This window comes from Paramormyrops kingsleyae, chromosome 10, assembly GCF_048594095.1.
Source record: "Paramormyrops kingsleyae isolate MSU_618 chromosome 10, PKINGS_0.4, whole genome shotgun sequence".
Classification (NCBI taxonomy): domain Eukaryota; kingdom Metazoa; phylum Chordata; class Actinopteri; order Osteoglossiformes; family Mormyridae; genus Paramormyrops; species Paramormyrops kingsleyae.
The window spans coordinates 29,481,873-29,505,550 of record NC_132806.1 but is presented as its reverse complement, the minus strand read 5'-3'; the positions used below and the strand labels follow the sequence as shown (position 1 = coordinate 29,505,550).

General features: G+C 46.2%; 3 protein-coding genes across 5 annotated transcripts; 1 reads left to right on the top strand and 2 right to left on the bottom strand.

Moving 5' to 3' along the window:
- Positions 1-1,458: 1,458 nt before the first annotated feature.
- map1lc3cl (microtubule-associated protein 1 light chain 3 gamma, like) lies at positions 1,459-3,161 on the bottom strand. The gene is made up of 4 exons (XM_023829445.2): positions 3,044-3,161; positions 2,735-2,790; positions 2,418-2,524; positions 1,459-1,994 (listed from the first exon to the last, which is right to left on the bottom strand). Exons 1-4 carry the CDS (start codon positions 3,099-3,101, stop codon positions 1,808-1,810), a joined length of 408 nt encoding a protein of 135 aa, XP_023685213.1. The 5' UTR covers positions 3,102-3,161; the 3' UTR covers positions 1,459-1,807.
- A 2,152-nt stretch (positions 3,162-5,313) lies between these two features.
- On the top strand, positions 5,314-16,111 carry LOC111853016 (uncharacterized). Its single transcript, XM_023829446.2, has 4 exons — positions 5,314-6,023; positions 12,365-12,527; positions 12,790-13,023; positions 13,213-16,111. Exons 1-4 carry the CDS (start codon positions 5,781-5,783, stop codon positions 15,534-15,536), a joined length of 2,964 nt encoding a protein of 987 aa, XP_023685214.2. The 5' UTR covers positions 5,314-5,780; the 3' UTR covers positions 15,537-16,111.
- A 113-nt stretch (positions 16,112-16,224) lies between these two features.
- Positions 16,225-22,285, bottom strand: ttc9c (tetratricopeptide repeat domain 9C). Of its 3 annotated transcripts, none has more exons than XM_023829447.2 (4): positions 22,157-22,285; positions 17,439-17,800; positions 16,811-16,993; positions 16,225-16,731 (listed from the first exon to the last, which is right to left on the bottom strand). In XM_023829447.2, the coding sequence occupies exons 2-4, from the start codon at positions 17,755-17,757 to the stop codon at positions 16,589-16,591; spliced, it is 645 nt and encodes a 214-aa protein (XP_023685215.2). In that variant the 5' UTR covers positions 17,758-17,800; positions 22,157-22,285; the 3' UTR covers positions 16,225-16,588. The 3 variants fall into 3 exon arrangements, with proteins under 3 accessions (XP_023685215.2, XP_023685216.2, XP_023685217.1); XM_023829448.2 differs by lacking the exon at positions 22,157-22,285 and adding an exon at positions 21,723-21,800; XM_023829449.2 differs by lacking the exon at positions 22,157-22,285 and having other exon boundaries at positions 17,464-17,772.
- Positions 22,286-23,678: the final 1,393 nt, after the last annotated feature.

Below are 23,678 nucleotides of genomic sequence, written 5' to 3'. Positions count from 1 at the left end.
TAAATGTATGTCAAAATCATATACTGTGGGCAATTTAGAGGGGCCAAATCGTTGGACTGTAAGGATGTTTAACGATATGCGTGCCTGACCGTACTTCTGCTCTCACATACCCGTTTTACATCATCTACCGTTGTTAAAGACCAGTTCCAACACAAAGAAGAGAAGTACAGAGGATGGTAGAAATCCCTGGATGTTGTTAATGCACAGCATCAGTCACATCCTCGCCTACGACAACAATCCCATGAATCATTGCTTCCCGAGTTCGTAAGACTGCTCTTGCCAGGAACACAAGTAAGACCTTTGTGCTCTTGCTATTGGGAAATCTGCAGGACTTCGCACTTGGGGAAACCCACACAATGAGGAGAGAGCATGTAAAGTCCATACAGAGGGCAGGGCTGCGATTTAAACCCACAGCCCTGGAGGTAGGAGCCAAATAAGGCTTATATAGGGGGCATGTACACAGAATACCAGCCATACATCCATTTTCTGACCTGCTTCTTGAAGCCTATCCAAAGCAAGTGAGGAAACACTTCTTCACGCAGCGTGTAGTTAGAGTATGGAATAGTCTTCCTGCTAGTGTAGCGGAAGCTAAAACCCTGGGTTCCTTTAAATCAGAGCTAGATAAGATTTTAACAACTCTGAGCTATTAGTTAAGTTCTCCCTAAATGAGCTTGATGGGCCGAATGGCCTCCTCTCGTTTGTAAATTTCTTATGTTCTTATGTTAACACAGGGCATTTGGCTGGGCTACGCTCTGGATGTCAGTCCATCACAGGGCACCTATACCTGCTCATATACTACGGGCGACTTACATGCACCAATTAGCCTAACTACATGTCTTTGGACTGAAAGCCAGAGTACCTGCAGCAAACCTGCATGACATGGGGGGAAGAGGCAACTCCGCCCCCAAAAAGGATGAAAGGATGCCCCCAAGGACCATGAGTCGCCCCCAAGGGCCACGTGAGTCGCCCCCAAGGACCACGTGAGTCGCCCCCAAGGGCCACGTGAGTCGCCCGTGGACCTGTTCTAAAAATAGCACAACTCACCAGTGGGCAGCATCTAAAATTTAATTTTACCCTGTTGCTATTCTTCTTTGGATTTATATAGATTTGAAAGTGACAATATCTAAAAAAAAAAAGCATTTAAAACATGTTTATTATACCTGATTTAAGAAGAGTGTATCAAACTGGCAGCCCTTCGTATGGCTCAGTACCCATGAAGTAGCTCTCAGTTTCAAACAGGTCAGTGACCTCTGGTGTACAGGCTACCTTGATTATATATTCCGATTTTCATTAGTAGGGTGCCATACTATGATGACTCTGCTGATTTAATAACGAGCAGTTTAATGGCTAGAGTCTAGTGTCACTTTTCTTATTTTTCTGTGTGATGATGCGTGGAATTCTATAGTTACACTCTCTTGAAAACGGTCCTTGAAAGATATTAAGGACAATAAAAACAAGTTCTTAAAAGGTCGAAACATTTATTTGGATTTTTAAATACCTATAAATATGACACCTGGCTGTACAGCAATACGATGGGTGTCCAAAAACTTTATAATGTGCAGAAAAGACCTTTATAGTTACTGAGGAATGGCTGACTGTGAACTAGACACAGAGTGAAGATGGATTTCCGCATGCAGTTTAACGGGATTCAGGCACAGTGTCCTGCAGACCACGCGAGCCGTCCACACATTGTCCTCATCTGAGCAACATTTAGGAACACAGCCCTGCTGGTGACTCAAAGAGCAGTGGGACGGGGCCACATCATATGTTTACTCCCTGTGCTTGAGGCTGGATCATTTCATGAATGTCAGCAGGGAGGGGCCAATGCTGCCCCTCCTCCGAACATGTCCTGGGACGTGTAGGTTATGTAGAGGAAACCGTCGGGGTCCCTGTACTGGGTGTAGATCTCCCCCATGCTGGCAGACATGCAGGACATGCTGTGGTCCGACAGCATCAGGTATAGAGTCTGTGTGGGGCTTAGGTCAATTTTACTCCTGTAGGAAAAGGAGAATAAAATAAGGTCAAGTCCCAGTGACGCCTGCTAATTACTACTGATCTACAGTCACCACCCAGCACAGATAAAACAAAACAAAACATTATTTACTGGAAAAAAACATGTTCATAATGCAGCAACTCGTTTGCAATGAAATGCATAAAATAAATTTCAGAATTCCAAGGCACCATTTTTATAAATCTAAACGAGACAAATATGTGAACATAAAATTGTTAATCAAAAGAGGGAACAAACAGATGGGATTAGCCAACCAAGTGATGAGGATTAAAATGCTAAAATAGATAAAGTGGAAGATGAGGTGTGTCACTATAGTGCTCCCGAAACTCATATTAAGGGAAATCGCTGGTTAAAGAACATACACACGTGCATTGACATGCATGTTACAGGAGCGCAGTTACCGTACCTGAGCAGACTGAGGAACTGACCCATAGTGAGTTCAAATGGAACAAGAAATTTGGTTTTATCCAGCAGTGGAAGGTGCTTCTCACGAACATACCGCTCCACAATAACCTGGATGAAATAATAATATGAAAGTGCACAATTACATACTGCAAAATAAATACGGAATCAATTACAATTCCGTTTACTTGTTGCATGCATATTTTTCATATTGCTGTTTTAAGATTATACCCAATGTATAGTAAATAAGCAAGATAAAACAATAAGCTGTAAATTGGCAATAAATGACAGAAAGAAGGAATATGAATTAAATAAACGTACGGGTAATTTGTTTGGGAATTTGGAGCGAATACTGCACACCTCATCCTTTCTTGTAGCTAGAAGAAACACCAAAACCTTAATTAAAGGAAATGTTAATTAAATTAAATTAATGTAATGCCCATTAACTTATTCTCATAAAGGCAGTTATTTGTGCCTGTTACCACGTCAACGCCGCTGATAAGCGCTACATTAAGCACGTTGTCACAGAATCAGCTGCAGGTCACGTAAGTTTCGTACAACGCAGACTGTCGTCGGGGACGCGCGCAGTGTCTGCATTCGGCAAATAAACAGTATGAAGTGGATACTTACCGAGGCATTTCCTCTGTTTGAAGGGCTTCAGTTCTTGTGACTTCTCGAAGGGAGGCATGTTTACTTGTGGTAACGTGTCAAAATCAGTGAAGTGATATGACTAGCCTTTGGAGGGGGAGGGGGGGGGGGGCGACAAAGTGTTTCCCCGTTGGTGACTGGGCGCTCCTTCGGGTGGAAGTCTGAAGTTGTACGGCTCCCATTTATAGACCAGCCTTTTTGGGGAGGTGGGGGTGTGAAAATAAGGAGGCCCGAGTCAGCATGCATGTAAAATCAAAGCCCTGTAAAATCAAGACCCTTGCTAGGCGAAAAATAGATAAGTAGACATAAATTCCTAATTAATCACTTTATGTGATTTTCAGAAATACGAGTTATTAATGCCCGTCACCTTAAAGATAGAATGATCGCAGGTAATAATATTGAGACTTTAAAACTTATCACATCAACCATGTTATTGAACATCACCTCTTTAAGGATCATTATGATTTTTTTGAGGATTGTGCCAAAGTAATGCATTTTAAATCATTATAAAAGTCTAATGAAACATGATGCCGGATGAAAGTCAATATTTCAGGTTCCATTTCTTTAAATTCAGTCTCTCACGTGTTTTGCGGTAGGCCTACGCTGTGGTAGTGTTGTTGATTAGGAAAGACAACCGCAGAAATTAATTTCATAAAACCAAATGACTTCTGGTTAATGACTGTTAATGTGTATTTCTGAAAAGGTGTAATTAGTTCCTTTTCTAATATTAATTGTTCTGCAACTGACTGTATTTACATGATCATTTTAAATTAAATATGACCTGCTTTTGATGATTAACAACAGGAACAAACATAAGAACAGCCTATGTCAATATTCTCTAACCTTTAAGTTTTTGCTTTCAGAAGACAGCATCACTTAATTAAGACTCGATATACTTTACACCAGGGGTGTTGGAGAGGCATGGATGCTGGTAGATTCGGGGCCCAACATTTTACAGGGGGCCCAAATTCCACTCTGAAGTGGGGAAGGAGGTGACATTTTGTCAGGGGGCCCAGAATTTCTAGCTAATCTCCTTGCTTTACACATTACTAATACTTAATATATGTTAAGATAACAATCCTCCCTTTACATTGTATGCTTAAGTTTGTGAAGCGGATAAGAAAAAAATGAATGGAGGGTTTTCAATAATAGGCTACTTCTTTAATAACAGCAGAAAATACATTTACTTCTTCATAGCATCTCAGAGTAAAAACGGCCGATCTAGGAGTTTTCTCCTGGAGCGCCCCCTGGTGGGTCACAACGGCTCATGCAACATTTAAAATACTACATCATTTTAAATACAGGCTCCCCGTGACCCGACAAGGATATGCGGTGTGAGAGTGGGGGTGTATCACTTATGTAAGTAGCTCTGGCTAAGGTTGTCTGCTAAATTCCGTAAATGTAAAGGTATCCGAAAGGACCCTCCAGTGATTTTGGTTCTCATAGTAACGTGACAGTTTAATCACAATCATATAAAATCATGTAACTCAGTAACTTACAGGAACCCAATTTTTATCGAGAAATTTAAACTTTTAGGCCTACTTCAAAACTCCTAGTCTTTTAAAATGTATTGTAAGATATGATTTTTTCATTGATCTGTATCAGAAAATTGGCATGAGCGTTTAACCAACCACAAAGTACAAAATAAGATAATAAAATGCCGTTTCACAAATATCTGCAGGTAGTAATGCAGATAAGTACGATTAATCGCTTTACGTTGATGGCATTACGCAATATTCTCAGAGATAGTGAGAAGCCGCAGCTATTTAGTAGTTTCGCGTGTCCCTCCGCTGCCCATTTCTTGTAATAATGCTTCTTTGTGTGTTGGGAGTGTGTTCTCAGATAATGAGTGTGTAATGCTGATAGGCACTGGCTATCGTCGCTGCTCCCTGGTGATCAAAGCCAGGTTTTATTGGGTTTAGGGGGGAGGGGGGGTAGCTGTAAAATGACACGAGGTGGACAGGTGTCCTGCGTGATGAAGGAATAGCCGACAGTCTCAAAAGTGATCAGTCACTGAACTGCAACACTAACACTATTCCCCACATATTTAAATTCTATAAAGGTAATTAATGCTCCTATGGGTTGCAAGCAAACTTTATATTTCTTTCTACGTTTATTATGGGTATAAGTCTAAAATTGTCCTATGTGAAATAAAAAGTGGGAAATGCTTTTTTTTCGAAACCTTTCACAGCCAATCACACCGGCCAGCGGCGCTGCTGCCCCTCCCCTATACGCTTCTTTCCCCCGAAATGTGTAACGACGCGACTCGCTTTGTTATCTGGATCCTTGCAGTGGAAGCGGAGAACTGCAGGAAGCGGAGGCTAACCATGCCGTTTAGGAGGAAAAAAGAAATCTGGCCGTATATCAATGGGAATGCTGACCGGTACTGAAGAGACAAGATCAGCAGAATAAAGATCGTACTAATAACTCTTCATTGTTTCAGGAAAAAAAAACAAGTGATTTGATTTGCTGGTTTGCTTTGGAGCTCCAGTGTACAGAAAGTTAGCCGGCAGGCTATTCCGATGGAGTGTTAATACAGGGCTAGTGTGCGCGTCTAGCTACTACCAGGCAAATTGGGCTAAACGTACGGACTGTAGCCGCCGTGACAGAGGTGTGATACGCTTCATGGGGTGATGCTTTCCTGGAGCCAATCCATCGCACTTGAGTTCCCGTAAACCGGGCTTTAGTGGTGCACCTTCAACCCGGACATTGGTTCGTAATGGCCGGTCGCCGCGGCTGCGTGACCTCGCTGTGGTCCGGCAGCGAGCGGGTCCGGATCGGAGAGCGACTGAAGGCGAGCTTGGCCGGCATCGTGGAGTTGGACCTCCTCCGGTGCCGGCACTGGGAGATGGTGGAGGCGGTGCTCGGTCGGAGAGCGGCTGCCGACGCGTCCGGCTCCGGGCGGCGAGGACCAGGCGACGCTGTCGCCGCCGATGGCGTGTCAAGTTCCCGCAGGCAACAGGTCAGTGGGAGGATGCATCTGGAAAATGATGGCGTGCGGTGTCCGCTAATCGAACATGTGAACGTGTTCAGAGGGGTCCGTAAACGGTAACTGGGTGCTCAGAAGGGTCCGTAAACGGTAACTGGGTATAATGACTGAAGGCTGCCAACTGTACGCATTTTATGTGAATTAGACAGACGCAGAGCCATGCAGCACTGCAATGACAACGTGAATACCAAGTAGGCTTCACCCCGATGGGCATAACTAAACCCAGTGTAATACGACTGACACTGTCAAACCGCGTGATACCTGCTACTAGTAAACGACAGTCCCCTTGGTGATTAGTTAAGATCCGTTAAGTATTTTCCAATGCATGAAGCAGAACAGATCGCTCGTCGTATCTGAACACCCGTTGTCTGTATTATTCTGGCGCTTGATTCAATCAAACAAGTCAAAAGGGAGCCAGAAAAAAACCCCGATGCACAGCAGCGCTTCATACCCAGCGGAGGCACCCAGGGTAGCACGCGCTGCGGTACGTCATCTTTTACAGGGATGCGCACATCCACACGCGGAATTCTGCTGTTTTAAATTTTATTTTATTGCAAACCGCGTGATTTCAAAATGTATTTTTTATACATGTATAGCACACAAAACATACATTGTTGGGTAATGTAATTTCGGAAAAATAAGGGAGTCTGGTGTATCATGATGATGGATATATAGTGTATTGTGTAAAATGTATCAGTTGCATTCCTTTGCTATAATTTATATGGCTTTTGAAGAATCGGGGTGTTTGTTCAGGCTTCCAGCAGAAGTGCTGCAGTGTTTTTACACGTGTGACTCCAGCTGACACTTCTTGAACTGTTTTGATGACAGTGAAGTTACGGGACACCTTGGTGTTTAGTGATTTATTGCCGATGTAGGCCTTTTGTGTTTTGAATTATTTTGAATCCCGTTCATTTGAGCAGACGGAATTTCATAATCCCGAAGATCTTTAGACTAGTTCTGTTTTATGCCAGGTTATATAACACACATTTTGTAAAATGCGGCTTGGTCCCATGTTGACCCTATAGGCCTGTGCAGTGGAATTTGACCGTTCAACTTTTAATGGGGATAGTCAAATCTGTTCTATAAGAAGTACCATGCCGTAGCCTTACAGAAATACGGCACATGAACTGCGTGACGTGGCTGACACCCTGGGTAAACATGCCGTTCTTGTTAAAACTGTACATCGGTAAGAATTTTCAAAGCAGTTGCGGAATGTCAAAACTTTGCATTCAACCTCAGATTCCGAAATCCCATGGCGCATAGCATAGGGCCCTATGTCATGGGATATTTTCAGTGGGGGTGGCATGTATAGTGCTACCGTAAATCAGTCATGCAGTGTTGTAAGGACACACTTCCCCATTAGTAAAATCACTGCAGCAGCCTTTGTTGTCCCTTCAGCATCATTGCTGTTGAAGGAGCTGACTTGTTCCACGTGGCGCTGCAAACTGCCACCGTCCTGAACTGGTATCCCGCTGACCACGGCGGTGCGGAATTGCCATAAAACTAAAAAAAAGAAGCCAAATGTTGATTCTAGAGTAAGTGCTATGCACTTAATCCATAGACCTCCAACGCAGCTTTAATTATTTTGGTTCATTTGTGTGATACGCATGTGCTCTGAATTGCTTCAGAAATATCCTACCGCCAAGCTGACTGTCCTCGAAAAGCTGTAAGAAGGGTCGCTATTGATTCTTTTTTAAAGGTGGAGGCCAGGTAGAAAATGAGCAGGTATCATAAGATGGCAGTATAAAAAGCAGGAGCTAAAAAAAAGTCTCTGTATGTTTATGGATTTTTTTAGCGCCTTTATCAGGGTACCTCTGGTCTCGGCGCTTCGCCGCCGTTATATAACGAAACCAGGCAACTTCACGCCAACGCGATCCGGATTTTGCATGAGATCCCGTTACACAACAACCGGAGGAAACGGGGAAGAGCGTCACTTAGCGAGTGGAGAGTCCCCAGGTTCACCCTCCAGGCCGATAGCCCGGTGTGCGGGTGTGAATGACGAGTGACAGTAAGGTGACGTTCAACAGCCATTTCGCCACGAATCACTGAGCACAAACTCGCAAAGAGTTGGGAGGTTACACGGGTAATAACTCATCATATAAAAATAATGGGGTAAGACGAACCAACAGCAGATTATCTACCTATTGAACTGAATTGATATACCTGCACATAAATTAAGAATTCTAATGCATAATTACGGCCACAACCTTATAAATGTTGGCAATGGCAGTTTGTAAAATGAGATACATAAAGGATACAAATGTAGGCCTATAATGAAATACATAAATCCATGCATTACCAGATTTTAATGAAGACGATTGTAATTTAAATAAACTATTCATTGTTAAAAAGGGATAGCGAACCTGTCCGTACGTGGACAGACGTGTCTGTGGCTAAATGTTTTCATCGAGAAAAAAAAACTAGGCTACGTTTTTAAATACCATGTCCGTAATAAAAAAAAGGCTATTAATGTCCGTCAGGATTCGGAATGGTTTAACTCGCCTTGGTGTTACATGTAAGTCCATGGCATTAGTCTTATTCACAAACAAAACAAGTTGCAAGTTACAAATGAAAAATTAACCAAAATAACTCAACCACTGACAGTTATCCATTAAAAAAATAAACATATTGACCTAATGGTGCATTTTAGAAATCGCTACATCTACAAAGGGGGCATCTCTCTCTCACTCATACACACACACTCATTCACTCTCTCTCTCACTCATACATACACATTCACACTCTCTCTCACACACACTCATTCACTCACACTCATTCTCACACATTCACACGCACATATTCACTCTCTCACACATTCACTAACACACACACTCAGTCAGTCACTCTGCTTTCTTGCACACCTCCATGTGATCACACTCTGCACTCCCTGTTCTTAAACACCGTGTATAATTAAACTGCTTTACCAAAACAGTGTTTTTCTCTTCTGAAATGCAGCCCAGGTTGAGACATGTTTTTGTCCACTGGTGCTTTGAACTGTGTTTTAAAACTTGTCTACAAAACAACTTTAGATCGTGAACCATCCATATTCATGCAGTGACACTATTTGCAATATTTTTTTACTGGAGATAACAGGTACATCCCTGTACACATACCTTTTCCAGGGTATGCCTGGCAGTAGCTGCTTAATTCTGGAGCACTTCCTGACGTTTCTACAATATGCCCGTGAGGTGATAAATAATCCGGGCAGCACCACATACCACGTGTTCCCTGTGCTGCACGGAACCGAGCAGACTGATTAATGCTATTGTGCAATACTGCAAGGCACGCATTTAGCATTTGCGTTGTATATTAGTAGATTTAAGTATATTATAATGGGGGTGGGCCAGTGGTTAGCACTGTTGCCTCACAGCAGGGTTTGACTCTCCACAATGGCTCCGTGTGTGTGGAGTTTGTATATTGTCATTGCGGGAAAACAGACAGATGGAAGCGCATTATAATTAGTGGCTGATTCCGGTTTACACTGCATCCACATTGACACCCCTGTGGCACGTCAATACCACATGTATGTATTTAGGCTTATGCCTGCTGAATAAGAGGCTCCACAAACAAAGGCATTAGCTACATACTTAACTGTGATCTCAAAAGGACTATATGAAAATGGTCAAAGAACCAAATAGAACATTAAGCTGGGAGACCCGTGTGTAAATGCTACGATAATCACGCAGATAGGGCCTTGTTACACGTTCTAAACACATCTACCACGCAACATGGGACTAGACCATTTGACTGAGAGAAAATGTTTTGCCCATCGGCATCAGTTTCTGTCGTCGCCTATTTTGGACAATCTTTCGTTGCCAAATGGTTCCCAGAGAGATGTCATTGCATTATTTAGAACCTGGTGGCTCCCTGGCTGTAAGTGTGATGTGTTTCTAATTGGGGTGTAACTGCTCTGGGAAGCTACCAAATAAGCATCTGTCGGCAGTTTTTGCTGATTAGTCCGGTTTTGTGTGGGACCTGCCCGGGTGTTTGAGTTTGATGCCTTTGTTTAACGTTCTTTCCCCGAGTTATTCCTCATAGCTGTTTACTACGTTGGAACTGCAGAGGCTAATGAACCCTGAGCTGTTCTTTTTAAACTTTTTTGTTGTTATTAACTTAAGCAGAATTGAAGCATATCTGGAACCGAAAACAAACTGAGAAAAGCGAGTGGCTGTGGACAACGGCATTATCATAAAAAAGGGTACAACACTAGTACAGATTTGTACCCCGAGGTACAAACAACATTAATGTACCTCTAATGGGCAAAAATGTTGCCGAGTCCATTTTTGTACCTTAAAAGGTACATTTACCTAAAGCTGGGTACAAGACCCTTGAGGATACAACCCCAGTGACAAGCAATAGTCTCAAAGGTACAAATTTGTACTTTTTTTTGACAATATATACCATATCATTCTAGCTTAAAGAAGTTTGGATGGAGATCTAAGCTCCTTAATACTCCTAAAGATGTATAATCTGCATGTTTGCATAGAGACATCTGGAGTAATGCATGAAATTTCTCCTTACTTTTGATGACATCCTCAAGTACTGAAAGCTTTTTGTTGAGTTGTATAGCCTAGTTCTGATTATAAATGAATATCTTTAAAATAAAGATTCAGTGATGTAAATGAGATGCAGGTTCTTCGATGACTTACAGCTTGTTTATTTGCACAGTGTGACACCTGCAATTTAAAAACGTGACCAATCAGGTTTCCCTGGTCATATGAGCGTTTGAAATGGATGCAAACATAATATGTGGAGCTGCAATGTAGTGAGTCAAACAGAGCTGAATGTGAAGTGTAAAGCTCACGGAAACAGTCAGCCGAAGTACATTTGGTGTTTACCGGCTGCTCCAAATGAGTAATCCTGCCTTTGCCTGCAAGCAGGAAGTCACGAAGCAGCTCCTGACAGTTGGTGAATTCAGTTTGTTCTCGTCTAAAACTTTACTTATTTAGCTGAGATCGATTGGCTCTCAATTGCACATTTCATGATCCAACTGTTCATCGATGTGCTTTTTGAGTTGAGTTGGCCTCCGTGACATCATACTAATGGTACACAGAGTACACAGGGTGGGAGAAAGATTGAACAGCTGCAGCCGATTTAGGGAAAAACGGCACAATAATCGTTCATTACAGTTTCAGCGTTTTGGGCGTAGAGTCACCCTTTCGGAGACTGGTCCCAGCTTGAAAAAGGTACTTAGAACATCTTGCTGCTTGTTCATGTTGGGTCTAACACCACATCCATCAACATGTCTCTTCTGAAAGCTTCTTCTCTAATACTTACTAAATCTATTTTTTGAAATATAAATGACTGTGTTTGTCTGAGGAATGCCTGCAAGGTACATTTAGTCATAGTCGTTATCAGCACAGAAACAAATTCAGATCAACATGAGACACTCAGACCTCGACGGTAAAACACAAGTACACGGTTGAAACACATTAAATATAATGAAATGAAGCGTAATGAATATTTTATTGCAGGAATGCGTCCTGCGTTACGTAACTGGGTGGAGCGGCTGCGGTGACGGATGTGTGTGTGCGCGTGTACTGCTCAGCGTGTTCGTGTGTCCACGCCGGAGAGCGCACGCTCTGTGAAAGTGTACTTTTGGTACATCTCTCCGCACAGAATTTTGGCGTGTGGGCGACAAGTGAAAGAGAGTGACTGCGGATCAGTGGGGGAGGAAGACGGTGGAGTCAGGGGTCTTTGACTTGCTTTTCTTCCTGCTGTTACTTCGGCCAGAGCCTCCCCTCCCCCAGCAGCACTCTCTCCCACCCCCACCCCCCAGTGCCTGCATCTTCCATCTGGTATCAAAGGGGGAGGGGGGGGGGTGAAGCTCTAACAGGTGGAGCGGAGATAGTTAAAATCCCCCTTCTCCTCCAGTCCCTTCCTGCCCTTCTTTCCCTTTAATTGCACCACTTATTTTTTCCCCTTCAGTCCTGTCTGCTTAACCCCCCCCCCCCCCCTTTTCCGGAATGGCACAAGTCACCTGTGTTGTCCCCCACGCCATTTGCCCTCATTACTGTGGACGCATGCAGGCTGCACAGAATGAGGCTGCATTTGTGCTGATTGAAGCTTTTGATGCCAGGTGACGATGCAGACGGACGTCGGAGCACGCAGCTAAATTAGCTCCTGAGGAAACTCATGTTACTCATACACTCATGATATGGTTTTGCATATGCGCCCGTATATCGATGAGTCACCTGCCCGTTTTGGAGGCTGTTACATCACGGATACCAAGGCAACTAAGAACTGCAGAAATCGGTGCTATGACGACTCTGGACTGCAACAGCTGAAGCGTTTTTTCGTTTGTCGTTCTCCAGGCCACTTCCCCCTTGAAGCCAGTACTCCCCTACCTCGACGGCATCGGGACCAGTGCGGATTGGTCAGCTTTGTCCTGGGACTTGCCATCTGAGACACTCTCCACCCCAACCCCCGACTCCGCATGTGCTAACCCGCTGGACTGTGACTCCAGGCCCAGTTCAGGTAGCAGGCAATCTGTTGGGGCTGGGTTCTGTGCCCGGTTTGGCCCGAGAGCCCGTAGCGTGCTGTCGGAAATAGGGAAACTAAGTTGCAGTAAAACATGCCTTTAGACACCCTATCCAGTTGATGGGTGACTCACTGTGCAACAAAAGTTCTAACTCTTCTTTCTCTCTCTCCTCCCTTTGCGTTCTTAACCTTTTGTCTGCCCCTCTCCCTGCCCCCGATGCTACAATGCCATTCCTGCCTGCCCTCCCTCCCTCCGTAGGTTTCTACTCAGTCAGCGGGAGCTCCCTGTCCGACTCCTGTTGCTCCGTGTGCAGTGACGGTGCTCAGGGGGCAGTCGGCACATGTGTGGGCAGTAGGGGGGGCTGCTGCCCCTGGGACTGTCGACCTCATTCTGCAGACCACAGTGCCTCCCAGTGGCAGGATGCCAAAAAGCCCCCCGGTCAGAGCACACAGGCAGTGTTGGAGAAGGGAGAAAGGAGGCCATTCTCTACAGGCAAGAGCATTGTTCTTTTTCCGGTTCAGATAATTAGCTGACAGTTTTCTCTAAGAATATTTTAATGGAGTGATTGAGGCAATTGACACAAAACTGTAGACCAAAGTAGCCTAACTCATACTGACCTATGCTGGACAGTGAAATAATACCACAGCTTAGCTCTTTGCTCCTCTCTCCTCCCTGACACAGGTGATTTGGAAATCAGCGGCCTCCTGTTCCTCTCCGATTTCTGTTCAGCTCTGGGAGAGGACCCATCCCAGTCCATCCCCGGTGCTTCTTTACTCTCTCGACTCCAGTTGGACCCGAAATTCTGCTCCGACTTGGTTTCCAGGAAAACCAAAGAGGTATACCCCTACCCTAGTCCCCTGCATGCCGTGGCCCTCCAGAGTCCCCTCTTCACTTCCTGCCAGGACCCCCCAGCGCCTGCACCGACCCCGGACCCCTGCCCTGATTTGACCTCTGTCGATCAACCCCAACCTGAAGCTCCTGTCCAACTGCGAAACCCAGTGCCTCCCAACATGGCCCGACTCGACCAGTATATATCCAAGCTGGTTCTCCGGTACCACTCCAGGTCCGCGGTAGAGCCCGTCTCCAGGCTGGGCTCTCGGAAGTGGCACACGGGGCCCAGCCGCGGCTCCAGCCAATCGCTGGCCTCCTTTGACAGCCACAGTGCCGCCGGCGTCACGCAGCGGCGATCCCTGTTTGGTAACTCTGGTGGAAGCAGCTGCCGGAACTCCATCAATCTGGGCAACCTGCCGTCGTTGAACGGGGATGGAGTGAACCTGAACCTCCACCTCAACCTCAATCTGAACCTCAATCCCAATTTGAACGTGAACACCGCCCTCGACATTGATTCCAACGACAGGAAGGGATCGACCAGCTCGTGTGACTATCTGGGCAACGACACCCCCACCCCGACGCCCTCGCCATCTTCCTCGTTCTCTGCATCCGCCTGGAGGGGCAGGAAAAGGATCTCGACATGTCCCCAGACGGTGAACCATCGAGGCTCGCTGGAGATTGCGGGGCGTGGCTTCGGCACGCAGGGCTTCTCGCGTTCACTGGACTGGAGCGGCATTTCTCAGGAGGAGGCGGCGGCGAGTCAGGCCCGCATCTGCGAGAGCTCGCCCAAGATCTGCGCCGACTCCGAGCGGGTCTGCGAGATTGCCCGTGTGTCGGGCCTTCCCCGCTCCGTGGTGGCCGGGCTCCTGGAGGAGGGGGTGGAGCTGGACGCCGACTGCTTCAGGAGCGACGAGCCCTGCCCTGCGCCCGCTGCTACCTCCCGCTCCCCCGTCTCAATCCCGGCGCCCTGTTCGCACCCTGGCCCGCCGCAGGATGCGCCAAAGTCCCAGCCTGAGCAGCCCAGCGCTTGGTGGGCCCCCCAGCTTCAGTATCACTCTGCCTCTGTACCAGAGATGCAGCCAGCTGCCCAGGTGGCCCCACCGTGCCCCCCAGAAAGCCGTCCCCCCCAGGAAGTCAGAGCCCTCGGCCTGGTCCCCGCAGCCCACTCCCCGTCTCACTTCGATTGCCACCCGTCAGCCCTCGCTCCCCAGAGATCTCCCTCCCCTCGCAGTTCTCCCTGTGAGGCCCCGCCCCCCGAGCGGCGCCCCCCGCCGCAGCCACGTGCCCTCTTCGCCCCGCCCCCTCTCTCTGTGTTCCAGCGCAGCTCCCCGACGCAGTCGTCGCTGCCCCGCCTGCGTGCCGCTGGCCCCCCGCCTGAAGGAGACCTGCGTCCTCGGGGCGGCTCCCTGAGGCAGGAGGCTGGCTGGTGCTCGGGGGGTGGGGCTTGGAGGGGGGGCGACGGCGAGCGGCTTTACCGGGGTAAGCACGCTTCCCGAGAGCTGGTGAGGGCGTCGACGGTGACCGGCTTCGTGCGCAGGGAGGGCTTTGGACGGTGGGACGAGGCGGGGGAGGATGCGGCTGCCAAAAGGGGCGCCAGCTTCCGGAAGAGGCTGGAAGGACTATTCGGGGGAAAGGAGAAGGAGAGGTGGAGGTGCAGCGAGATGGATCGCGGGAGGCGGAAGGCGCAGATGGAGGAGCCCTCCAGCGCTAAGAAAGTGGGGCAGGCGAGGGAGGCCCTGAGGCAGCCGGACTCCGGCCTCCCGCTGGCCGGGCCCCTCTTCCGCTGCGGCTCCCAAGGCTTCCTGGAAGCGCGGCCTCAGCGGCGTGATGCCAGGGAGCGCCGGCAGCAATGGGTGTCGTCCCTGGAGATCGCCCGCGCCGGGCTGGGCCACAGTGCCGTGGGCTTGAGCCTGGATCAGAGCAGGCCGCTGGCTGTGGCCGGCGGCGGTGAAGATGAGCGCCTCTCCTCCACGGCCAGCCTCTTCCACCTGTCCCGCTCCCAGAGTCCCGAGGGCAGCTGCCCGTCGCTGTCACCCCTGTCCTCCCCGTCCCTGTCGCCCCCGCCCCCACCTCCCCCGCGGCTCACACGTTCCCGCTCCTTCCGGGACCTCGGCCGCAAGGTGTTTGGCTCGGTGAAGCCGTTCACTTTTAAGACTCAGAGTCTGAGGAAGTGAGGCAGGCTCCGATCACAGCAGGATGACGTGCGGGGCAGTGCATTCCCGCACCAGTGGCCGGATCATTCCGGTGTATCAGACTTCGGTTGCAGCCTTGTGATGAGATGGAAACCACGGCCAGCTCAGCATCCGCACCGTGCCGCCTTCCATTGTCTCTCGGCTGGACTATTGCATGGAGATGGGTGTGTGCGCGTGTGTGTATGCGTGCTCTCTGCAGTGGGGTGTGTCTCTGCCTTTCTATAGCCATGTACTTTGCCCTTTACATACAATACCTGTATTCAGTGACAAATCTATTGTGGGGTGAAGTAAACAAAAGCTATTGCCACTAAAGAAAGTTAGATGTACTGCCTGTTCAGAATTATTTTAAAACAGCCTGGAAATACTTTTTATCTGTGATTCTGAACCTTATAGCATATTTACGATTTCAGTAAATGTTTTAATTGCCAAATGTGTTACGGATCATTGTATTAATGTATCTGTAAACATTTAGTCCATTTATGATGTAGCTTAGTTATGGCTTTTTTCTGTTAAGTGTAATATGAAAAAGATGATTAAATTTTTGCCTCAGTCACACATCTCGCTGTTCTTGTTCAACTGTTCTACTTGTTCTACTGTTACAGTAGCAGAAAAAGGACTCAATTGGAAAGCATCTATGAGTGAGTGTGTCAGGAACCAACCAATTGCTGCGTTCTTTGTATCTCCAAAATATTTATTCAGGCATATGAAACAAATTGAAAGACATTCTGCTTGTCCGGGAAACACACCACTTAGGTGCATACGCAGACAGTGGTTATGGGGGATCTTCCACAGATCATGTTTAACAAAATAAGACACTTAGGATTTGCTTTACCACGTATCAGTCCATCATGACAGCTCGTGCATCCTAAATGTACCGTCCACTTCCTGTATATATATTTTTTTTACATATCTGGAGAATCTAACGCCTCACATCCTGTTCCTGTTTTGGGCAGCATTTCAGCCCCACCTGCCAGTGACTTTCAGTGCATGTGCTCTGGGACAGGCCCCGCCCCCCTCGGGTCATGACATCATACTTACTTCAGTGTGACACCACTCCCTCCCTCCCCAGTGTCCTCCTTCTGCTTGCCAAACATGCCCTTGTACAGAGCTTTCTCCCGCTGATACTCGCTGCTGAGCCTCTCTTCGGCTCGCTGTAGGTGCCGCTTCACGTTTGCATCTGGAAGCGGGAGAGAGAACGGTGGCATGACGCCATCACTGCAGAGGCGCAGTGGCACGCTCGTGGGGCTCTGACTCACCGCTAGGCTGCCCTCTGCTGGCCTCTGTGAGGTACTGCCGGGCAGTGTGTGCATCACCCAGCTCCAGAGTGGCTATCCCCGCTCGGTACAATGCTTTGACGTCGCCCGGCCGCCACTGCAGTACACGCAGACTATATTCTTGCACCCGGGCGTAATCGACGCACTCCCTCTGAAGCAGGCAGGCTGAGTAATCAGAAGAGATGAGGGTTAATATTACATTTAATGCTCTTAACTTTGCAAGTTCTTTACTCCTGCTAGGTCCCGTCTTGATTACCGTTCATTTTATAATCAACAATATATGTAGATTTCCAAAAATGAAATTGACCAAGTGGCTCAGGCCTCCATGTCTGTGATCGGAAGGTTGCTGGTTCGAATCCCATCCTCGGCAGAATAGCCACATCTCCACTGGGCCCCCAAAAATGGCTGACCCTGCACTCGGACCCCAAGCTTCACTCTAAACTGTATGTGTGTGTGTGTCACAGAGGAGAGCATGTTGGTGTATGTGAAAAGAAGCATTCCAGTGTCCCTGTACTCGTACAAATGGGGATATAGGAATGAACTCTGTATAATGTAAAGGGCGTTTCAGTGTAATAGGCTGCCTGTGACCCCCTGACCTCCTGCGAGCTACCTGCTAGATTGTTGTAACAATCCACCTGTGTGCTTCTCAGCAGCGCCTCCTGCTGGGGGGTTAGGGCTGGCGTCTGCGGGCTGAAACCCTTCAGCGTGGCCGTCACGGCAGAGTCCAGGCTTCGCAGCACCAGCAGGGCGCGGTGGTAGCGGCCAATGGCGGCGCGGATGCGTTTCTCCCGGTAACATGCGTTCCCCTCAGACTTCAGTCGCACGGCCTCCTGCAGCTGCTGGTCCGCCTTCGTCACCGTGCCGCCCGCGGCCCCGGCGGCTCCGAGCCCCTCTGAGTCCTCGGGAGGGCAGCTCGCCGTGGGCTCCATCGCTTATACAGATCAGTTGGCTCCGCCGTCTTCTCCCACCCGGCTGCCATATTGGACATATTGCAGTGAATCCCATTAGTCACGTATAAAACTGGAAAAAATAATCACTGCAACAGAAACAACTCAGGTAGCTAAGTGTAATACATGTCATATTGCACGTAAAGGAAGAACATCTGTAAAATAAAATAAAAAAAGTTTTCACTGAAACAGTTACACTGCATTAATAACAATAATAAACTGGCTTCCAGTGACGTACCCTGGCCTTGTACCCTGTGCTGCCTGAGATAGACTCTTGGACCCTCATGGTCCTGACTAGGATAAGGGGCTAGAAGATCTTTCTGTATATAACAGGTTTGAAAACTGTTTACCGTTTCTGTGGGATATGAATGAGATCAACAACTGCCAGTGAATCTACCACTGCAACCACTGCAAAGGCCGGGGCTCAGCCAGAACCCACTGGTCTGCTCTCCGAAAAACATTATGGGCCAGTCCCCAGTGTGCCAGAGGAAGTGCGTGAGGACACTTAACACGTCAGAAAAATCAAAAAACAGCCACACATCAAAACAGGACATCCAGGCTCACTAGCCATGGTGTGGTGAGGAGGGACCTCCAGACAGATGACACATCCTTTGAAGTGGGGGGAGTCGGCAGAGGGGGGGCAGCCACCGGGGGGGCTTCCTAAGGAAGCTGCTCTGGGCACGTGGACTAGGTGGAAACCCTCAGACAGACAAGCTGGTATAATTATAATCCCCAGCTGGCGTTTGAAATGTATGGGGATCCATCAGAATAAGCCAGAGACTGTGGTCTTCAAATAAGAGCTCTGGTCTGACTGGTTCTGCATGCTGCCAAGCTCATTAGGAGAAGTGGTGTCAAGATAAGAGGCAATAATCACCACGAGAGCCCAGCATCTCCTTGACAGCTCATCATAACTGCCCTGAAATGGTTTAGCACTTCAGATGGACAGACAATGGGTGACAATATGTGTACTTGACCATACTTGTGTTCTCACGTACCGATTTTAAGTTATCATCTATTGCCGAAGACCAGTTCCAATGTCAAGAACAGAAGCACAGAGGAGAGTTAAAATCCCCGGATGTGGTTCTTGCCCCCCCCCCGCGTCGGCTGCATCCTGGCCAAATGAGAAAAATCCCAAAAGTCGTTGCATCTCAAGTTCGTTCTTGGGAGGCAAGTTAGCAAGACCGCTCTAGCCAAGACCACGAATATGATCTTTGGGTGTATCTCAATAGCAAGAACACAACGTTTTAATCAGGACTCCATCTTACTGTTAAGTCAGGCGTCTCAAACTCCAGTCGTGGGGGGCCAGAGCCCTGCACATGTTTGGGTTTCCCCTCATTTAACACACCTGATTCAACTCCTTGTGCTAATTACCACACAGCTCTTAAGCTGAATCACTTGTGGTGGAAAAGGGAAAGAACTAAGCTACACAGGGTTCCAGTGTGTTAAGTGATTAAATAGAGTTTAATAAACATGCTTTGTGCAGAAACACTGAGGTATTTAATGAGATATATCTATCCCATGTGAAGCAGCAATGCTAACCACTGTACCACCATACCGCCCACCCACAGTAATATACAGAAGTGGTTTCCTTTGAGTTGTGGAAATTTGCACTGCAATTGAGTGAATAATACGCCCCACACAGGCAAAACTCCGTAAGTGCAAATTTTATCAAAACTGAGTTATATATGAAATTAAATATCTGTCTTGTCTCTGCTAGCCAGCTAACTAGGCCTCTTAGTTAGCTAGTTTTAGTTTTTCTGTTAATTTATGTTGTAAATCTATGTTGCATGTACAGTAGCACCTTGGTCCTGGAGGAACGTTGTTTCGTTTCACTGTGTACTACCTGTATATGGTTGAAGTGACAATAAAGCCTACTTGACTTGACTTGACTTGAAATTGGGTCTCCCAGGCTGTTTATCTTATGTCAAAATATCTTAGCTTAATTATGTTCGTTTCTGAAGAACACAAAGTTTGAAAATTACAATAACAAAATCCTCACTAAAACCAAAGCAAAACACAGGTTTTCTGTTTCAGCATCAGTGTAGTTACTAGACGTTTTGTTGGGCAGAATGCATTGTAGACATTTTACCCAATCATGTCGCACCCCTTAGAAGCATCAACATCAGGATGCCCCAATCCAGCATGACGATGGCTGTGAACAAGCTGTAAAACTAAACGTACCTGACCTGCCACTGAAATGTCCAGACCCATCAACAGTCCAATATTTACACTGTAAACTATAAGTTTTCACAAAAATCACCAAAGAAAGCAGATGGAAATGGGAAAGCATCCTATAACGTGATGGAGCAGCACAGAAATGATCTTGATGGATGCACAAAATACTGACATCAGGTGTGACAATATAGTCATTATGGATACAGATATATATATATATATATTAGTATGTATTTCAATCATATTTCCAATCATATTTCATCAGTGAGTTGTGCCACATGACAAAATAAATGGTTTAAACAAGAAATATCAAGAAGGCATACGACCAAAATTAGAGAACCGTTAATTTGTTTTTTGTAGAAGAACAACACAAATGAATTCTATCAACTTTTTTTGATGGTTATGACTTTCAGGAATGAATGGGAAGCGTAGAGCTTCCAGTGACTGGAACATAAGTGTCCACAGCGCATAACCAATGTCGCACACTGCTCTGACTTGATCTGGTTCCACTTGTCTTCCAGTTTCTTCCACACTTTGGTAACTGTAATGGGTTTCTTTGCCATGATTTTGTCACCAATTACCTTCCATAGCTTCTTGATAGGGTTCTGTCTGATCCGGGTTCTGGCCGGGCCATTTCATCACCTGGATCTTCTCAGCTTTGCGGAATTGCTTCACCCGTTTTGAAGCGTGGTAAGGGGCATCGTCTTGGATAAAAATGACCGGGTAATGCTCGTGGTGAAGGATCCGCATGTTGCTGAAGGAGGTTCTGATACTCGTTAGCATTCATCTTACCATGTAGCAATTTGAGAGACCTGACTCCTGCTGCAGAGAACATACCCCACCCATGACACTAACCCCTCCCAACTTCTCTGACTTCTTCAAACACTTTTCGTGGAGTCTTTCCTCAATTCAACACCACAAATAATGTTTCCCATCTGAACCTATTAAATTAAACTTGCTTTTCTCTGAAATTAACTTTTGACCAGTTCTCCTCTGTCCACACGTGTTCCTCGGCAAAGGACTAGTCTGACCTTTTCATTCTTCTTGCTGATAAGTACCTTGGTCACTGCAAAGTGGGCTTTCAGTTCATAGTGTCCCAGACGAGACCCTGTCAAGATAAGTTATTGCCCTGCCCAGAACATATCCAGCGAGCAATTCTAGCTGTTGATCCGATCCCCACGAGTCTCCCTATCATACCATACCATGTCATATGTATAAGAGGGTCAACTCATCAGCCTTCATCTGAACTCTACCAATATTGCAATTAGACTGTGGTTGCCAGATATTTCAATATATTTCAGATTAGATCCAAAGACTGTTAAGTTTAACAAATCATTCCCTAATTTTGATCGCATGCCTTCTTCAAATTTCCTGTTTCTTCAATTTATTTTGTAACGTGGTCACTGATGAAATATGATTAAAATACATCTATTCAGGTTTGAATAACTTTGAATTCGGATAAGCTGCTACTTTGTATATTACAGAAACGTCTCCTGTTCTCCACTTTTGACAGCCACTGTGTAGAGTATACCGTCGTAGAACAGCAATCGTTTCACGATTAACAGAAATGTGTATGAAATTAATTACAAAATTAGAAGAATCTCCAGTTATTGTCTCTTGTAACGCATAGTAATTGTGATTTAGCTAACGAATCAACAAGAAACTAACATATTTTACAAACAAAAGTTTGCTTTGTCTTAATTAACTTGTCAGTGCAGAGATGTAAGCAGATTTTACTTCGCGTTATAAATACAGGCGGGGTATTTACGTACCTAACCCTAACGTTACCGGCTGGATGCCTAGAGCTTTACACCCTGCTGCAGGTGCAACCCATTAAATGATCACACACAGCAGAGAGAAAGCTCATTTAACACATTCTCATTCACCATTTAAGTCACTTTTCGGTTAATGGAGCAGCTAGCTAAGGACGCGGAGGGCCGTTTGCCGTAAAGCCCGCCGGCTCCCCCCGGGATACGGATCTGCGCCCGTTTTCCGCCCGTGAGCTGCCTAGTGTGTTAAACGTCGCCGATCCACAATCGACTTTCGCTTCAGAGGCAATTTGCAAGCTCGAGTGAATATTAACCCTATAGCGCATCATAGTGTGCAAAGTTTCCGCGCTTATTAACTGCCCACGAAAAACGTGAGTATTTTGTTAAGGGAAACGGACGGCGGGCGCGTGATAAGCTTGCCACGTGCGTATACTTACATCAGGACTATATTGTGTTTATTCACTTGGGGAGATGCGTCCGCTTTCACCATGAAAAAGAATAAAAATGTCTTCTCTATGCTTCCAGAGAGATTGGTTTCAATGCAGTTGTAACCACAAAGAGAGAATTTGCTGCCACCTACTGTACTGGAGCATACAATAAAATGTCTAATTCTAGGTGAGGGGATCTTAACTTTTTTGCGCCATATACCCTATAGGCAGTAAGATGAAGCCTATGGATCCCGTCTAGAAAGGTTTTTGATGCATAAAATGAAATACATACAATTTACAAAGAGGCCCAATTATACTGACATATTGAAGAACAAAGTTGTGATATACATACGTGCAACTTTACTAACACATTAAAGCAATGTATTTACGATATATACAAAATAATGACATAGTAATTTTACTGTATATTTTTAATATAAAATGTATGGCATTAAATGAGACCAAAAATGGAAAAAAAAATGTACAGAGAGCACTGAATTTTCCCCTATTCCTTTTAATGAATGTAAAAGTAGTATCTCCGGATTGATAAATAGTCAGGGCTCTGAAGTTTCATCAAAAGTTTGGAGTGCAACGTGTGTCTCACGGTCAATCCCTGCCTACCGCATTCATCGGATCTCGCTTGGCCATTTCCACCTTGTCTGCACCCCATCTGTGTGCGCATTCATGTAATAACGTGCTTGCAGTCTAACTCGTTTGGGACAGCTATGGACTCGGCGGAAAACTCCACTCCGTATGCCTGCGCATCGTCCATTAATTCTATATAACGGGACAGCTTGGTGGGCGTTAACACGTACGTCTCATCGTGAGAAACGCAGAGTGTGGCGTATGTGAACTGTGTGAACTGGTTCAAATCCATGTGTCTCACGGTTACTGCGAATCATGATAGTGTTTAGAAATAACGATATACAATATATAAATAATTTCTTCATGAAAACCATCAACTGGGGGTGAGTGATCGGGATGCAGTGTTTGCAGGTCTGATTGGTCAACACGCTTGATAATGCCAAACACACGAGTCCATTCTTTTGCAGACTGCCGGTCTGCGCCCAGCTGATGGGAGAACACAAGAGTATGAATAAGCAGGTACAATATGGAAGAACCCAGGAAGTAACCTACGGCAGCCGAATAGAATGATATATGAGCTACCCTTATCATAAGGGAGATCTGAGAGAGTCAAAGAGAAAACAATGCATGTGATATAGCGGAGTTCTCTGGGAGACCGCGTTGATTGTTTGACTAATAATGGAATAATATATTAGCAAACAGCTGTATTGTCAAAGCGAGTTTTGAAAGTTTGACACCAGCAAGTGAAACTGATCAGAGAACCGAAGGGGCAAATTAGACAGAATCGCAGACAATGTCAAACTCCTGCAAAGAGCGTGTATTTCAGGGTGGTTTATTTGAGCGTGTAAACTGTGTTTTACTATATGGCCAGGCAAAATGTTTTATTTGATTTCAATGAAAATCCACAACATAATGACAATGAGTTGCCAAATAATCTTTTTCATCT

What these genes read in the sequence shown, in the direction of transcription:
- LOC111853016 (XM_023829446.2), top strand. Translation starts at nt 5,781, where the DNA reads ATGGCCGGTCGCCGCGGCTGCGTGACCTCGCTGTGGTCCGGCAGCGAG. An exon ending in TGACTCCAGGCCCAGTTCAG is followed by an intron (nt 12,528 to 12,789) that starts GTAGCAGGCAAT and finishes CTCCCTCCGTAG; the next exon opens with GTTTCTACTCAGTCAGCGGG. An exon ending in AAGGAGGCCATTCTCTACAG is followed by an intron (nt 13,024 to 13,212) that starts GCAAGAGCATTG and finishes TCCCTGACACAG; the next exon opens with GTGATTTGGAAATCAGCGGC.
- map1lc3cl (XM_023829445.2), bottom strand. Translation starts at nt 3,101, where the DNA reads ATGCCTCCCTTCGAGAAGTCACAAGAACTGAAGCCCTTCAAACAGAGG. An exon ending in CAAACAGAGGAAATGCCTCG is followed by an intron (nt 2,791 to 3,043) that starts GTAAGTATCCAC and finishes TGTTTCTTCTAG; the next exon opens with CTACAAGAAAGGATGAGGTG. An exon ending in CAGTTCCTCAGTCTGCTCAG is followed by an intron (nt 1,995 to 2,417) that starts GTACGGTAACTG and finishes CTTTTCCTACAG; the next exon opens with GAGTAAAATTGACCTAAGCC.
- ttc9c (XM_023829447.2), bottom strand. Translation starts at nt 17,757, where the DNA reads ATGGAGCCCACGGCGAGCTGCCCTCCCGAGGACTCAGAGGGGCTCGGA. An exon ending in TTGTTACAACAATCTAGCAG is followed by an intron (nt 16,994 to 17,438) that starts GTAGCTCGCAGG and finishes CTGATTACTCAG; the next exon opens with CCTGCCTGCTTCAGAGGGAG. An exon ending in CAGCAGAGGGCAGCCTAGCG is followed by an intron (nt 16,732 to 16,810) that starts GTGAGTCAGAGC and finishes TCCCGCTTCCAG; the next exon opens with ATGCAAACGTGAAGCGGCAC.